General features: G+C 44.2%; 1 protein-coding gene across 6 annotated transcripts in view; it reads left to right on the top strand.

Annotated features, from left to right (window-relative positions):
- Window positions 1-14985, top strand: part of SERAC1 (serine active site containing 1) — a 31013-nt gene extending 16028 nt beyond the window's left edge. For 5 of the 6 annotated variants that reach the window (XM_083732397.1, XM_083732396.1, XM_083732398.1 and 2 more), the window contains 4 exons: window positions 1333-1430; window positions 8131-8313; window positions 8833-8976; window positions 10993-12769. In XM_083732397.1, coding sequence (XP_083588523.1) covers window positions 1333-1430; window positions 8131-8313; window positions 8833-8976; window positions 10993-11129 — 562 coding nt within the window. In that variant the 3' untranslated portion in view covers window positions 11130-12769. Of the gene's footprint in view, window positions 1-1332; window positions 1431-8130; window positions 8314-8832; window positions 8977-10992; window positions 12770-14172 lie in introns of those variants that run through there. The other variant, XR_014562517.1, reaches the window with a different exon arrangement.
- Window positions 14986-16068: the final 1083 nt, after the last annotated feature.

Below are 16068 nucleotides of genomic sequence, written 5' to 3'. Positions count from 1 at the left end.
TTTGTAAAGCATCTTGAATTGTTTAGGAACTAATGATGGTGACAGTTGTAAGCAGCCTAAATCCACATTTGCATTTGATCAAAATAATTGATCGTTTTTTGTAAGCTCCAGTTTCGCAGAATTGGCTGGGCCATCCTTTGGCACGTACGAAGCTGCCTTATACCCAGTCATATCACTGGTCCTTTTGCTTGGGGTTCTCTATTCCAGTGATCAGCAACTCTATAAAGGCTCGCAACAGAGTTCCCAGCTTGCTCCCTGAGATAATTTTGAGTAAACCAGTTCTGATAGTTCTGAGTAAACCAGAAAAGCCAAGGGTCTGAGCCTGAGTCCTTCTGTAGGCACAGTCTGTCCTCTGTCACTGAGCTGTGCCCCCTCCCTCAAGTGTCACAGGAGGCACAGTTACTCTAAACCCAGTTTGATTGTCCTTGATGGTTTTAAAACACCAGCTTTGGCGAAATCTGCAAAAAAAAAATTCTAATCATAACTGCATGCACAGCAAATCCCGTGACCTTAAGACTAAGGTGAACTGTCGGTATAAATTCACAAGCAGTTCTGGAAAGTTTGCATTGCTATTTATAAGCATGCCAGCTTTTAAGGAATGAATCTGTAATGCTGCCAAGGACCCTTGAGACGACATCTAAGGACCCTGCTGAATTCTAGAATTTAGTGTGCTCTTCTGCTTTGGAACATGTCCCCATAGATTTCTCGAAGTTTTAACTAAAAAGGCCTATTTGAATATTTGGGTCAACTCTGGCTGCAATCCTGCACACAGCTAGGCTGCATAATTCCCATAGACCTCAGTGGGATTTTAACAGCCTCAGCTGTGTGCAGAATTGCACCCAAAATCTCTTTAGCATCCATGCTGATTGGAAAGGGGCATTAAGTAGCTGCTTGCAGTCAGCATGCACAACCTAGCTGGAATGCATTGAATCTATTTTTGCTTTTTAATAACTGCAGTGGTTTTGAAACATACTATTATCAGTAAACCCTTTTCACATCAGCTATTTGTGCATCTGCCAAAGGACCCCGATGTACTGCAGAACATCCTGGGGCATGTTCTAGGGCACCCATGAAAATAAGGTGGGACCCTGGCCAGACCTTTTGGGTCTCAGTATTGCCCTGCTTGATCTGAGAATGTGGCCTAGAAAACACCCATCCCTCTCCCATGACTGTAAGTGGTGCACAAGTTGTTTCTCAGTAAAGCTTGCTCACCAGTACTGACTGATTGAGGAGCCCTTGCAAGCTTCCTTGGCTGTCCAGTGTTTCCCAGAACAGGGTTTAAAAGCCACTGCCTTTGCATCTGCTACTTGGTTCTCTCTCCTTGATTTGCAGGGAGTCTCTTTCCTACAAGAGCACTGAGCTTCTCAAGAAACTGCGAGCTGCTGGTGTTGGAGATAGACCTCTTGTATGGCTGTCACACAGCATGGGGGGCAAGTTATTTAATTTTTTCTTTAAATTGCATTGTTCTGCAATTTCATGTCTTTCAACCATGTTAACTAGGGGTGCTTGAGGAATTTGACCTTTGTGAACTGACCTAATCCACATCACCCTAAATCACGGGTGTCAAACACAAGTTCCGCGGGCCGAATCCGGCCCGCCAGACCTCGTCATGTGGCCCGTGTAGCCGCCGGCGGCCACCAGCCTTCACCTTTTATTCTCGCTTTTTTTTTTTTGGACACAAGAAAGCCGCCTCTTCAGCGCATGCGCGGCAGCCTACAAGCCAGAGAACGTCTGCCCTCTAGGGGCGCCAGCCGTTCTACACAGGAAACCTCCACTTTACATGCATTCAGGAAACCTCCACTTGTTTTTATATTGAGTGCATGCCATCCTGTGATGTGACAGATCCAACAGCTGCCTGAACCCTTCTCTCCTGTACTGTAAGTCCTACAGATACAACCGGCCCTTTGAGGGTGACCAAACTGCTGATGTAGCCCCCGATGAATTTGAGTTAGACACCCCTGCCCTAAATTATGTTATAATTATGCTTCGGATTTCACATTTCCCCCAATTTTGCAATGTTCTTTTAAAAATGTACATTTTTAGGATAAAACATATTTAGAAATGCATGATAAAATATATCTAGGAGTGCATGTTCTGTGAGAAATTACTTTCAAAAATAGGTATTTAAATACCTATTCAGAGACAGATATTTTACAAAGATGGCATGAACCAGAAATAGGCTGACATGTCCATCCATAATGTTAACTGGGTGTAAAAAGATTGCTTCTATTTGAGGACCATGAAAGACTATATATGTTTCGCAAGAACTGCCACAAGACAGGGCCAACAGCAATTTTCCTGACATACATGTCGTTGGTGCTCAGACAGTGGAGGCTTTTTCCTGTGCCATTCGTCGAATTTCAGTTTTGGACCCCATTGTCTCATCTGTACAAATGGATAATTACGTTGGCAGGCCCAGTTCCATGGGTTTTGGGGTGGGGGGCGGGTTGTGGGCAGAATGGCATAGTGGTCTCCCAGCACTGACCACTCTCTTACTTGGGGCTCTGGTGGGGCTGCTGCAGCTGCCGGCCTTGTATTTCACCCTCATGCTTGTGAGTGGGGTTACCTAGTAACAGTAATAATAATAATAATAATAATAATAATAATAATAATAATAATAATTATACCCCGCCCATCTGGCTGAGTTTCCCCAGCCACTCTGGGCGGCTCCCAATCAGTGTTAAAAACAGTACAGCATTACATATTAAAAACTTCCCTGAACAGGGCTGCCTTAAGATGTCTTCTGAATGTCAGGTAATTCTTTATCTCTTTGACATCTGATGGGAGGGCATTCCACAGGGCGGGCGCCACTACCGAGAAGGCCCTCTGTCTGGTTCCCTGTAGCCTCACTTCTCGCAATGAGGGAACCGCCAGAAGGCCCTCGGCGCTGGATCTCAGTGTCCGGGCTGAACAATGGGGGTGGAGACGCTCCTTCAGGTATACAGGACCGAGGCCGTTTAGGGCTTTAAAGGTCAGCACCAACACTTTGAATCGTGCTCGGAAACGTACTGGGAGCCAGTGCAGATCTCTCAGAATCGGTGTTATGTGGTCCCGGCGGCCACTCCCAGTCACCAGTCTAGCTGCCGCATTCTGGATTAATTGCAGTTTCCGGGTCACCTTCAAAGGTAGCCCCACGTAGAGCGCGTTGCAGTAGTCCAAGCATGAGATAACCAGAGCATGCACCACTCTGGCGAGACAGTCCGCGGGGAGGTAGGGTCTTAGCCTGCGTACCAGGTGGAGCTGGTAGACAGCTGCCCTGGACACAGAGTTAACCTGCGCCTCCATGGACAGCTGTGAGTCCAAAATGACTCCCAGGCTGCGCACCTGGTCCTTCAGGGGCACAGTTACCCCATTCAGGACCAGGGAATCCCCCACACCTGCCCGCCTCCTGTCCCCCAAAAACAGTACTTCTGTCTTGTCAGGATTCAACCTCAATCTGTTAGCCGCCATCCAACCTCCAACCGCCTCCAGGCACTCACACAGGACCTTCACCGCCTTCACTGGTTCTGATTTAAAGGAGAGGTAGAGCTGGGTGTCATCTGCATACTGATGAACACCCAGTCCAAACCCCCTGATGATCTCTCCCAGCGGCTTCATATAGATATTAAAAAGCATGGGGGAGAGGACAGAACCCTGAGGCACCCCACAAGTGAGAGCCCAGGGGTCTGAACACTCACCCCCCCCACCACTTTCTGGACACGGCCCAGGAGGAAGGAGCGGAACCACTGTATGACAGTGCCCCCAGCTCCCAGCCCCTCTAGACGGTCCAGAAGGATGTTATGGTCGATGGTGTCAAAGGCCGCTGAGAGATCCAGCAGAACTAGGAAACAGCTCTCACCTTTGTCCCTGGCCCGCCGGAGATCATCAACCAGTGCGACCAAGGCATTTTCAGTCCCATGGTGAGGCCTGAATCCTGATTGGAAGGGATCCAAATGGTCCGTTTCCTCCAGGCATGCTTGGAGTTGTTCAGCAACCACCCGCTCAATCACCTTGCCCAAGAATGGCAGATTTGAGACTGGGCGATAGTTGGCCAAATTGGCCGGGTCTAAAGATGTTTTTTTAAGAAGCGGTTTAATGACCGCCTCTTTCAGCGGGTCTGGGAAGGCTCCCTCACAGAGGGAAGCATTCACCACCCCGCAAAGCCCATCGCCCAGCCCTTCCCGGCTCGCTTTTATCAGCCAGGATGGGCAAGGATCAAGGAGACAGGTGCTCGGTTTCACTCGTCCAAGCAGCCTGTCCACATCCTCGGAGGTAACAGATTGGAATTGATCCCATATAACAGGACCAGACAGAACTCTAGCACTCTCCCGCCCTGGCCCTGCTCCCACTGTGGAGTCTACCTCCTTCTGAATCTGAGCGATTTTATCTGCAAAAAACTTTGCAAAAGCATTGCAGGAGATCTTGGGGTCCCTACCAGGCCCCGATGGTACAGGTGGTTCCGATAAACTGCGAACCACCTGAAAAAGTCTCCTGCTGCTGTTTTCTGCAGATGCAATGGAGGCGGCGAAGAAGGCCCTCTTCGCCGTCGCCATTGCCACTTGGTAGGCTCGACGTTGAGCTCTAACCCGTGTCCGGTCTGATTCAGAATGAGTTTTCCGCCACCGGCGCTCTAGCCGTCTCAACGATTGTTTCATCACCCTCAGCTCCGGGGAAAACCACGGGGCTGTCCAGGCTCCATGCAATCGGAGAGGGCGCTTCGGAGCCAGACAGTCAATAGCCCTGGTTAACTCCGCATTCCAGCGTGCCACCAGGGAATCAGCTGAAAGGCCATCAACTTGGGATAAAGCATCCCCTACCACTCTCTGGAAGCCAATTGGATCCATTAAGTGGCGGGGGCGGACCATCTGAATCGGTCCCACCTCCCTGCGGAGGGGAAGGGTTGCGGAGAAGTCCAGTTGCACCAGGAAGTGATCTGACCATGGCACTTCTTTTGTTTCGCTTTTAGTTAATGTCAGATCACCAACATCCATAGAGGTAAACACCAAGTCTAAGGCATGTCCGTGGCTATGAGTTGGGCCAGACTTATTCAGGGACAGCCCCATGGAGGCCATGCTTTCCACGAAGTCCCGAGCGGCCCCTTGTAAGGTCGTGTCGGCATGGATGTTAAAATCCCCCAGGACAACCAAGCTAGGTGTCTCCAGGAGCATATCCGCCACGACCTGAAGCAGCTCGGGCAGGGAATCCTTGGTGCAGCGGGGAGGTCGGTACACCAGTAGGAATCCTGTACTGCCCCTATTGCCCAACTTCCAGAACATGCACTCAGAAAACTGGGTCTTCCCAATAGGACGCCTGGTGCAGACTAATGACTTCCTAAAAATCACTGCAACCCCCCCTCCCCGCCCACATGACCTGGGTTGCTGTACGTAAGAGAAACCTGGTGGGCAAGCAGCGGCAAGGACAGGCCCATCTGCTTCATCCAACCAGGTCTCTGTCACACATGCCAGGTCAAATCCTCCATCCACAATCAGGTCGTGGATGGCAGTGGTTTTATTCATCATTGACCTGGCATTGCACAGCAACACTTTCAGGTCATGTGGGTTTCCCTTGCTGATTACTGTATCCTTCCGGTCAGGACCAGACCTGGAGGCAGGGATAGTCCTCAAACAACGACTAAACCTGCCTCCTCGGTAATGACATGGTCTGGTCTTAGCATAACTCCTCCTCCTGCCCGTGATCACTGAGATCGGGTGTCCCAATACATCTCCTCCTGTGGAACCTGCCCCAACCAATCTATTGGCTGAGGCCCACTCCCAGGCAGCCATGACCCTTCCCCTTAAAAGGCAAAATACAAACTATATAATAATTTAACAGAATAATAATAATAATAATAATAATAATAATAATAATAATAATAAAAACAGAACAAAACAAAGCAAAGCAAGGAACAATAGTGCTGACTCAGTGCTTATCCCACCCCAAGCAAAAATAAAATAATGAAATAATATAATACTATAAAAAACAACAACCACCATTTAAAGTGCTGCAAATTAAAAACAATTAAAACATTTTAAACCATTTTGTCCATTGCTGCCGGTAGCTGCTCAGGCTTCTAAACTGTAGAAGAAGAAGAAGAGTTTGGATTTGATATCCCGCCTTTCACTCCCTTTAAGGAGTCTCAAAGCGGCTAACATTCTCCTTTCCCTTCCTCCCCCACAACAAACACTCTGTGAGGTGAGTGGGGCTGAGAGACTTCATAGAAGTGTGACTGGCCCAAGGTCACCCAGCAGCTGCATGTGGAAGAGCGGAGACGCGAACCCGGTTCCCCAGATTGCGAGTCTACCGCTCTTAACCACTACACCACACTGTAGTGGTAGTGCAGGCCCCGCCCCCTAGGCCGGATGGAGTTGGCAGAAAAGGGAGCGGTCTTCCCAACACTCACGCAAGCAGCAGCAGCAGCCGTGTCCGGAGGCCTCTCTCAGGCCTCTTATGCTGTGGCAGTGAGTGCAGGCCCCGCGCCCCAGGCCGGATGGAGTTGGCAGGAGAGGGAGCGGTCCTCCCAACACTCACGCAAGCAGCAGCAGCAGCAGCCGTGTCCCGGAAACCTCAGGCCTCTTATGCTGTGGCAGTGAGTGCAGGCCCCGCCCCCTAGGCCGGATGGAGTTGGCAAGAGAGGGAGCGGTCCTCCCAACACTCACGCAAGCAGCAGCAGCAGTAACATAACAGTGATGTTATGGGTAGGATTCAAGCTGATCGGGACTCAGAATCCATTTAGCTCTCAGCCCATTATATCATTGCCACTGGGTGTGCCTGCTTCTAAGAGGGAGACTAGTCGCCTCTCCCTCAGAGAGCCAAAATGGTAGCTAGCGGGGACCCCAGATGAGGAATTGATCTGCTGAGCCCTGCTAGGATGGATATGCTCCCAATATGCCATGTGCTGACATGTCTCTGTATTGGCATACAATCATTTGGATATACATATACCTTGACATTACCTGCCAATAGTTACTTTAGCTCACCATTTTGCCTGTCAACTGCAATCTCTTTATAAAAGACCTGTGGGTATAGGGCAGTATATAAATTTAATTAATAATAATAATAATAATATGTGTGCCTCCCTACATGTGGCGACTGTTGTCATTGTAATAATGCTGGCTGATTGGGCATGGTGTCCTGGGTTGGCTGTGGTATCCTCACATGGGATGTTGCCACAGGCTGCACCTTTGCAGTTGCTGCACCTTGTCTTTAACGTTTATTTGAAGAGATTGTTCTGGCAACGATCAAGAAAGTTTAGATAGGCAATAAGGCCACATGTTGTTAATTTTCACAAAACCATTCTTCAGATTTTGAGTAATACCCAACTTCCAGTTGGTGCAAAAAACCACAGGGCATATATACAGTTAATGTTCATAAAAACCAACAAGAAGATCTTAAATTCTCTGCTGTTCTACAGGGTGATTGGTTAGGGGCTGCATAGAATATATTTGGGTTTTTATCAGTGTTGTTCAAGAATTCACTTTTCCCAGTAGTAGAATAATATAGTAGCTTGTTTTTTTAAACAATGTAAGCTCTTTAAGTCAATTTACTGTCTTATTCCATCCCTTGATAGTTACCTCATATTTTCTCCAGAATATTCTCCAGTAGTGGGATCTCAACTATTTTCCTTGCAGAGATTCTGAGGAAACTAAATTAGGGAATTGAAAACTGCATGTTAAGTGTAGGGATTTGACTCAGATCTGTTTTAATTGAATGTTACATTGGTGGAAAAGCAAAAAAGCAGTGGTTTTTAGCTATACACATCTTTTCTCTGACATAATGAGTATACCAGGATGATAGTTATGGTTGGCTAACAGACCTTTGAGGTAAAAGTAAAACTTCACTAAAAAGGAGCAAGTGGGCCCCCCATTTTTATTTGCAAATAGAAAGAAGAGTGTTTTAAAAAAAACAAATAAATCAAATCACGGCAACAAAAAAACATTGCTAGCTGGCATTAACAAGAATAAGATTACATTCTTCTTATTTAGTATATTACCATATCCGCCTAACTGACAGAATGTATTAGTGCTTTTCTGCATTTTCATCTTCGGGGAGCACATCTAACAGATGAAGGAGAAATAGGATAGGATGTTTTGTACATTAATTTAAGCATCATTCTTGCATTGGTCCTACTTTATAAATATATTTTCTTGTCAGGTCTCCTGGTCAAGAAGATGCTTCTGGATGCTTCCAAGGACTCTGATATGGATTCCATTGTAAACAACACCCAGGGAATTGTGTTTTATAGTGTTCCTCATCACGGCTCCAGGTTGGCTGAATACTCAAAAACTGTTAGATTTCTGCTTTTCCCCTCTGTGGGCGTTAAGGAACTCAGCAAAGGTATGCTTTGGTTGCAGTAATTTAATATTTAGAGAGTTTGCATGCACACAAACCATTTGCGTTGTTTTTACCTTGCTCAGGAATGTATTTATTTCTGGTGCTTATTCCCCGCATTTCCTCAGTTGAGCTCAAAGCAGCTAACAATAAATTAAAACCATTTAGACAACTATAAAGTAACAATAAAAGTCAAACTTCACTGAAAGGACAACTGCTCAAGGCCCCAAAGCCTTCTTGAAGAAAGTTCAATGGAAAGAGTTCACAACACAGAGAGAATATAGATATTGCAAATCTGACTGAAAAGCGAAAGGGAACTGTACAGTGATCTGTAAATGGCACGCTGTCTAAGAATGTGTTGCTTGCCTGTGCCATTCTAATACTAATCCCTCAGAAGCAGGGCTTGACAGCAGATGTGCCTGTCTGAACTTAAATCTAGTTATTCCAAGTGCACCTTTCATAGGAAAATGCTGCATACAAACACAATCAGAAATATGCATTTCATTTTCTTTCTTGTTACCCTAGATTCTCCTGACCTTAAAGTACTGAACGATGACTTTCTCTCATTTGCCAAGGATAAGAACCTTCCTGTGTTGAGTTTTGCAGAAACAATGCCAACACGAGTCAGCAGAGTTCTGAGCCTGCATGTAGTACCAGTGGAATCTGCAGGTGTGATATTCTCAGCATTCCCTTTTTAAAAATGTATTGATCTGGCAAGATATAGCCATGCGAGTTCTGTGATAGAAACATCCAGAAATGGATGCAGATAGAAAAGATGGTATAAAAAACCAGCGTTTCAGATAAATTAATGATTGACGTCTTTCTGGTGTAAGGCTGGATCAGCCACTCTCAAAGAAACCCTTCTCCCAACTTCTTCCTCTCTTTCTCATTACACATTGTTTGCATTTAAAGTGCTGTGGGCATAAATTTATATGAACACTTTCAGTAGCACAGTAAAAAGGTTGGAGCCACAGTTTCCATGCATTGTGTATTAAAAGTTAAGTACAGTCGTACCTTGGATCCCGAACGCCTTGCAAGTCAAAACGTTTTGGCTCCCCAACGCTGCAAACCCAGAAGTGAGTGTTCAGTTTGCGAATGTTCTTTGGAACCCAAATGTCCAACAGGGCTACCGCGGCTTCTGATTGGCTGCAGGAGCTTCCTGCAGCCAATCGGAAGCTGTGACGTGGTTTCTGAATGCTTTGGAAGTTGAATGGACTTCCGGAACGGATTCCGTTCAACTTCCGAGGTATCACTGTACATGGATTTATTTAATGTAATTAAATAAAACAGAGCTCCAGCAGCCATACGTAATAGGAATAGAGCTATCAGTGGCTGCTATTGATGATAGTTAACGTGTTTTCCGGTATCTCAGGCAGTAAGTCTCAGAATAGCAGTTGCTAGGGAGTGCAAGTAGGGTGAATTTTACTGTGCTCATGTGCTGAGGTGGATTGCAGAGTTGTGGTGCAGAGTAGGGATGTGGCTAAGTTTTAAAATATTGAATCTTTGCAACTGGAAAACTCCCCCCCACCCCAACAGCTAAAACAGAAATGACAAGAGAAACCCCCAAGACTATATGAAGCTGTCAGATTTGCATTTTTTTGGTACAGAAAGTATTGGATTAAAGTGTAGAGATCTTTCCTATTCTAATTAATTCAAGAGGGTTCTGCTCTGTGTGATCCAAGCTGATGCAAGCTGGAAGTTTCTAGCTAACAAGCAAGTTTCTATTCTGCCTGGAAACAGGCAGGAGGTTCCTGATGTTTGGCTTATTCCTTCAGAGAAGCTGAACAGCTGGTTTAAACTGGTTCTATTACAGTGGTACCTTGGGTTAGAACTTAATTCGTTCCGGAGGTCCGTTCTTAACTTGAAACTGTTCTTAACCTGAGGTACCACTTTAGCTAATGGGGCCTCCCACTGCCGCCACGCAATTTCTGTTCTCATCCTGAAGCAAAGTTCTTAACCCGAGGTACTATTTCTGGGTTAGCAGAGTCTGTAACCTGAAGTATCTGTAACCTAAGGTACCACTGTATCTCTTTATGTCAAAGTCTATAATAATAGGCCAGAAGGATCCTGAGTTTCACTTTCTGTCTCTCTTTCCTTCTAGTGTGGTATTCTGTATATAGTATGCTAAGTGTTAAGATCTTAGTCTTATTGTAAGTTTAAGTTAAGTCTGCTGCAACTGGATTTCTTACGGAGTGTGCCGATCCTGAAGATGTATGTATTTGTGACCGACATGGTCATTTGCCTTCAGTAGTAAACTCTGCTGGGTGAAATTGCCTCTGGTCTATTATTGGGAATCCTGCAACATGTTTGTGCTTTACTCTGCTAACTGTACATTGGGGTCTGCTCTGGATCAATATGAGCAGAGTCAATGACAGAAGCTTGGTCACTATACCTTCTGTGCCTAACGCATGGATTACTGTGACTAATATACATTTTAATGTGCTCTGCCTGCACCATTTAAAACCTGGCTCCAAGGTAAATTATTTGCCCCCTCAAAATTTTTGCTTAGCTCTGATCCATAGATAATTGTTGGCACACACAATAGAAGCACGACTGGTTGTCCCCACATAGCAAATGGGAAAGTGCATCTCCACCAGTATCACAAGGTGGGTGCTGCTGTGTATCATTTGTGTCTTTTCCTTGACGTTCATTGGTGCTGACTTTTGTTTTTTGTTTTCCCCCCAGATTTAGGCATAGGAGAACTCATTCCCGTAGATGTCAGCCACTTGAATATTTGCAAACCGAAGAACAAGGACTCTTTCCTCTACCAATGCACACTAAAGTTTATTCAAAATTCTTTAGAAAGAAAGCTGGGAAACTGAGGAACTGCGCACCAGAGCTTTGCTTCTTTGATGTAATTCCTAACACATTCTTGGACTGAAACAGGGGCTGAATTGACAGGTACAGCACAAAGTTTTTTTGCTGTCAATTGCTTTTTAACAGCTCCTCTAACTGCTGACCTTGGTGTGTACCTAGGATATGAAATGGCCTTTTTACCTGAAAGTGACCCTTCTTCCCTTGAAAGAGATGACCCTGCTTGCTGCTGCCCATTGGAACCCTGCTGTGCAGACTCAGACTGCATTTTTCCTAGATTCGTTTTAGCCAGACCCATGTACTTGCTGGTTTGGGGTTGAGCACATGCTGAAACGTAATGTGTGGGTGTACTGTGAGGAGTAAATGTGCTGACATAGTACACCGTAAGGACACGCGATTACCCATCAGCAACAGAAATGCCAGTTTTATGGTATGATTTCTTATTAGACAAATTGGTGTGATAAAGAAAGACCTAGTGCTGTCTGTAAATAATAGAGAAAAAATGTATAGTGACATCTAAACCTGCAAAGCTAGACTGTGCCCTTTGCATCTGCTTGCCAAGAAGAAGCAAGAATATCCCTCAGAGTGTAGATTTGCTACTACATTTGTTTTGGAAACAGGGAAAACACTTCAGTTGCTGCAATCCTGTGTTCGCTTATTTCAGAGAAAGCCCTCTTGAGCTCAGTGGAACTAACTTCCAATGAAGCATACATAAGAATTTCTTTTAAGGACTAGTTCATTTTATTATTCCCATTGTGATGGCCTTTTCTCTAGTCATGTTAAATCAGAGTGTTGTGGGAAAGAACAAAACTTTAAAATCATTGCTTTTTCCTGCATGAAAGGCTGAATTAATGCAGATAGCTTTCTAAACCTTCACTGTCATTGTGGTAGCATAGTATGTGTTTGCCACATGCATTCTAAAACTCAATGGACACAAACTTAAGGCCTACATCATCTGAACAGCTCAGCCAATTCTATACTGTAATATTCAGAATGCCAAGCACTGCAAAAGGGAAGGATTCTTCCCTTTGAATAAATGCCTTTTAAGTATTTCAGACACAGTTATTTAACAGTTCTTCCAGTCTAAGAACTGATGTTTTGATCAACTCTCAGTGGCCCAATTCAGACATGCCAAACCATGGTTTGATAGCACTACACAATATAGAAATTTCTGGGGTGGAGTTGTGTTGTTCTATAGTCCATCTGCTTAGCATTCTCATGTTAGCTGCTCTGGAGGTGAAGTAAAAGCCATTATTATGAATGGTCTAACCAGAAAGCATGCCAAACCATAATTAGCACAAACCCACTTTATTGATTTGCCTGCTCCTATAACAAACTGTGGTTTGAACATGGTGGCAAACCTTATCTAAGCTTCCTTAAACATGGTTTGATTGATATCTGAATAGAGCCATTTTGTATGTATCAAAAAAATTTGCCTACAAGGCAGAATGGGGGAGCTCTTTATTAGAAACAAGCTACTGTAGTATTGCCTTGCACAGAAAATGTTTTATCTATAATGTTGGAGCTGTTTGAAGCAGGCCATGTTCCCCTTCTCCCCTTAAATTAATCACATGTGGTTTATACTGTAAATATAATTTGTGTGGTATCTGTGTTTGGGCATTTTCAAATAAAACCAAAACAATTTTAATGTTTGGAGATGCTAAACTTTTAAAGCTGCTTAAAAGTTAATGTATTTTATATTAAGCAATTACCTGCAGTTGTAACATAATACACCTAAGACAAACATGGGAAACTTGTGAACCTCTCATCATTCCTAATCCTGAGTCCAAATCGCCTGTAGGATTGCAGGTTCCTCACTCTTGGCTTAAAGGTAAAGAGTATAAAACACAGCTGCACTCTTAACTCTCACAAAACTCTCAACCAAGCCTCACTAACCACTTGATGGTGCATGATGTCATTTCATTTTGGAAACTAAGTAGGTCAGAGCCTGACCAAGTGCAGACCAAAGGATGCTGCCTGCAAAGGCTCATATCTGCCACTGGGCTTGAGAGTTCAAGCTGCCATAGCAGAGACTGCCAAACATCCATCCACTTCCACCCCAAGAATCGGCTTAAAGTGCTTACTGAGCACAGTGAAGCTGGCTGTTGGGGCCGCCAACTTCTAGCCCTGCTCCCGTGCCTTTAATAGCCTGTAAAATTCATAAATTAGGTAGCTAAAACTTCTGTCAAACAGTCTTTAACAACAAGACTCCAAGGGTCATCTACTCCAGTCCTCTGCAATGCAGGAATCTCAACTAAAGCATCCATGGCAGATCCAACCTCTGCTTTAAAACCTCCAAGGAAGGAGAGTCTACCATCTTCGGAGGGAGTCCATTCCACTGCCCAAACAGCTCTTACCATCAGAAAGTTCTTCCTGATGTTTAGTTGGAATCTTCTTGCTTGTAACTTGAAGCCATTGGTTCGGGTCCTAGCCTCTGAAGCAAAATTCACATATAACTTGGTGCTGCTTTTTAAGACACACACACAAATCAACCATCTATGAGTAGCATAGCATATGAGCTCAGAAGAGCGCATGAATTTTTGCTGTAGTCATTTCCACGAAGATGAATGTACAGTGGTTGTGGTGTATAACAATAATTTGGGCTAGTCAACCAAATGCTGACTTCTTCCTGTCACATGAGCCAGTAGCTTACAGATCTCGGGGTGGGGGAGAATCTGTTCTCCATTCCCTTACCCTTCAGCCTTTGGTTAAGCTAGCAGTGAGGACCCTCTGTCCCATGGGCCTAATCGAACCCATCAGGCTTCTGAATTTAGCCTGTGAGACCATATGGGGCAATCCATAGTCACCCATCAGTCATATGACAGATTTCTGCACCTATCTCTATTAGCATTAAGTGCTCAGATCAGAGATAAGGGATTTTCTCACACGACAGCACTAAGATGGGAGACGAGCCTCTTCTTGTTACTTAATAGTAAAAAGCATCAGTAGAGGCTTATCTCCAGTCTTAGTGCTGTGGGACCAGTAAGCTTAACCTTTCAGCTCACATCTTGTTATGTGGGATCGAGTGTTCTCTTTCCATGTGCTCTGCAGGGCAGGAAGGGAGCGCTGTTCTGTGTCATCCTTTTTGAAAGATGAGTGGCTGAAGAAACTTGGAGAGGTAAGGGGCAATAACTTGCCATGCTCTCTTCCTACTCTGTTTTGCAGTCTTGATAAAATGTTAAAACTAAGGCCTAGCTCACATGTACATCATTTAATCTCTCATCACATGGTTGCTTAATGCTTGATGGCTGATAAGCTGTGAAAACTGTCACGTGAAACATCTTTTACACCAAATTTGTAGAAAGTATTGTGTCTAACTGACTTGTGATTTGTGATACTTCACTTTTACATGACGCAGGTGATGAGTGGACAAATAAACATGTGACCTTGTCCTAAACTGTATAATGGGTAATAAAACGTCTTGATGAGGAACAACCATGAAACCGAAATTCAGTCTTCCTCTCCTATGCCATGAATTATTGAAATATTTTGTCTCTTATCAGATGTGAGAATGTATGTGGATTTATTTAGACACAGTTCTCTGTACGTATTTCTAGAGTTGTATCCTTAAGCACAATTTTTAGTCTAGAAATCAAAGTTCTGATTTCCCATCAAAAAACATTTTAAAAAGTCAAGCCACTTGACAGCTTTTTTATTATTATACCAATACTTTTTTTTAATTTGTATTTGTTCAGACTGAGCAGCGTGAACTGCCATTGATTGCACAGAGGACGCTACTGGCAAGATCTAAGATTTAATGAGTTAGCTCACCAGTGAGCCAGTTATAGGATATAGTGCCAAAGGCCAGATACTTCACTTCTTCAAGCAGGGTAATAAAAATAACTTTTATTTGCAATTTATAAATCGACTTAAATTGGTTTTCCTTCTAATGCTTTTATTATCATGCAAATGAGCTGCCACAAAGCTGTTAAATTATCTTTGTTGCAGAGAATATTGGCACTAACTTATAAACCATGCTCCTTTTTAAAATAGGCATTCATGTTTTATGTTGAAATGTCGCCATAAATATCCAGTGATAACTTTTTAATTTCTTCATTAAAGAGGAAGGGTGAGGGGTTTCGTAACACGTTCCACAGGAGTTAAGCTGAAGATTGTCATTTGTCCCTACCCACATTTCATTTGTGTGGGACACTCAAAATAGCCTCTTGAAATCCTACCTTTTGCTAAGTGTTGAGAATGAAAAGGATAGGTGGAAAGTAGAAAAGGGGTTGGGAACTGGAGCTGGCTAGTGGGCTGGATCCTCGTCTCCCCTGCCTGCTGTGATCCATATGTGGCAAGTGGGCATCACACATGACATCAGGCAAGTGGTGTGACTTGTGAACCAAACGGCATCACCTGGCAAGTCTAATTGGGTCCATGAGCAGGATGTTTCCCACCACTGCAGTAGCATTTCTGTTCTAAGTCCTGATCCAGAAATGTACCTGTGCAGAAGTAGGCTGTGTGCATGGCTGCTTAACCGCCCAGTGCTTTGAGAATACTAGTGATCCCTTTTGGTGAAATGGAGTGCTTAAGCACAAGACAACTTTTAAGCCCATCAATGTTGTTTCTTATTATAAAATATACTTTTACCTTCATGGCCTACTTGTGAGCTTCCCAGAGTCAGCTGGCTGACCACTGTTGGTGATGAAAAGTTGCAGAAGACTCATAGGTCCAATTCACCAAGGACCTCCGTTACTTTATGCTGAAGTGAAGTGCACACTAAGCAGTGAGGTCTCTAGCAGTTGCCAGTTTCTGTCTATACTGAGTAGCAAACCCACTTTGGGTCCACGCCTCATTTGGTGAGAGAATTTGCCTTGGTTGTGCTGATAGATTATGTTTTTCTTTTTTTCTTTTTTTAAAAGATTTTTATTAAGGTTTCAACAGATTTTATAATAACAAACAAGACAAAACAACACAACAACAAACAAAAATATATAAGTTCAACTC

The sequence above is a fragment of the Podarcis gaigeae genome, assembly GCF_964106915.1.
Source record: "Podarcis gaigeae genome assembly, chromosome: 3".
Lineage (NCBI taxonomy): Eukaryota > Metazoa > Chordata > Lepidosauria > Squamata > Lacertidae > Podarcis > Podarcis gaigeae.
Note: the sequence above shows the minus strand (reverse complement) of the source record. Positions and strands in the feature narration are given on the sequence as shown.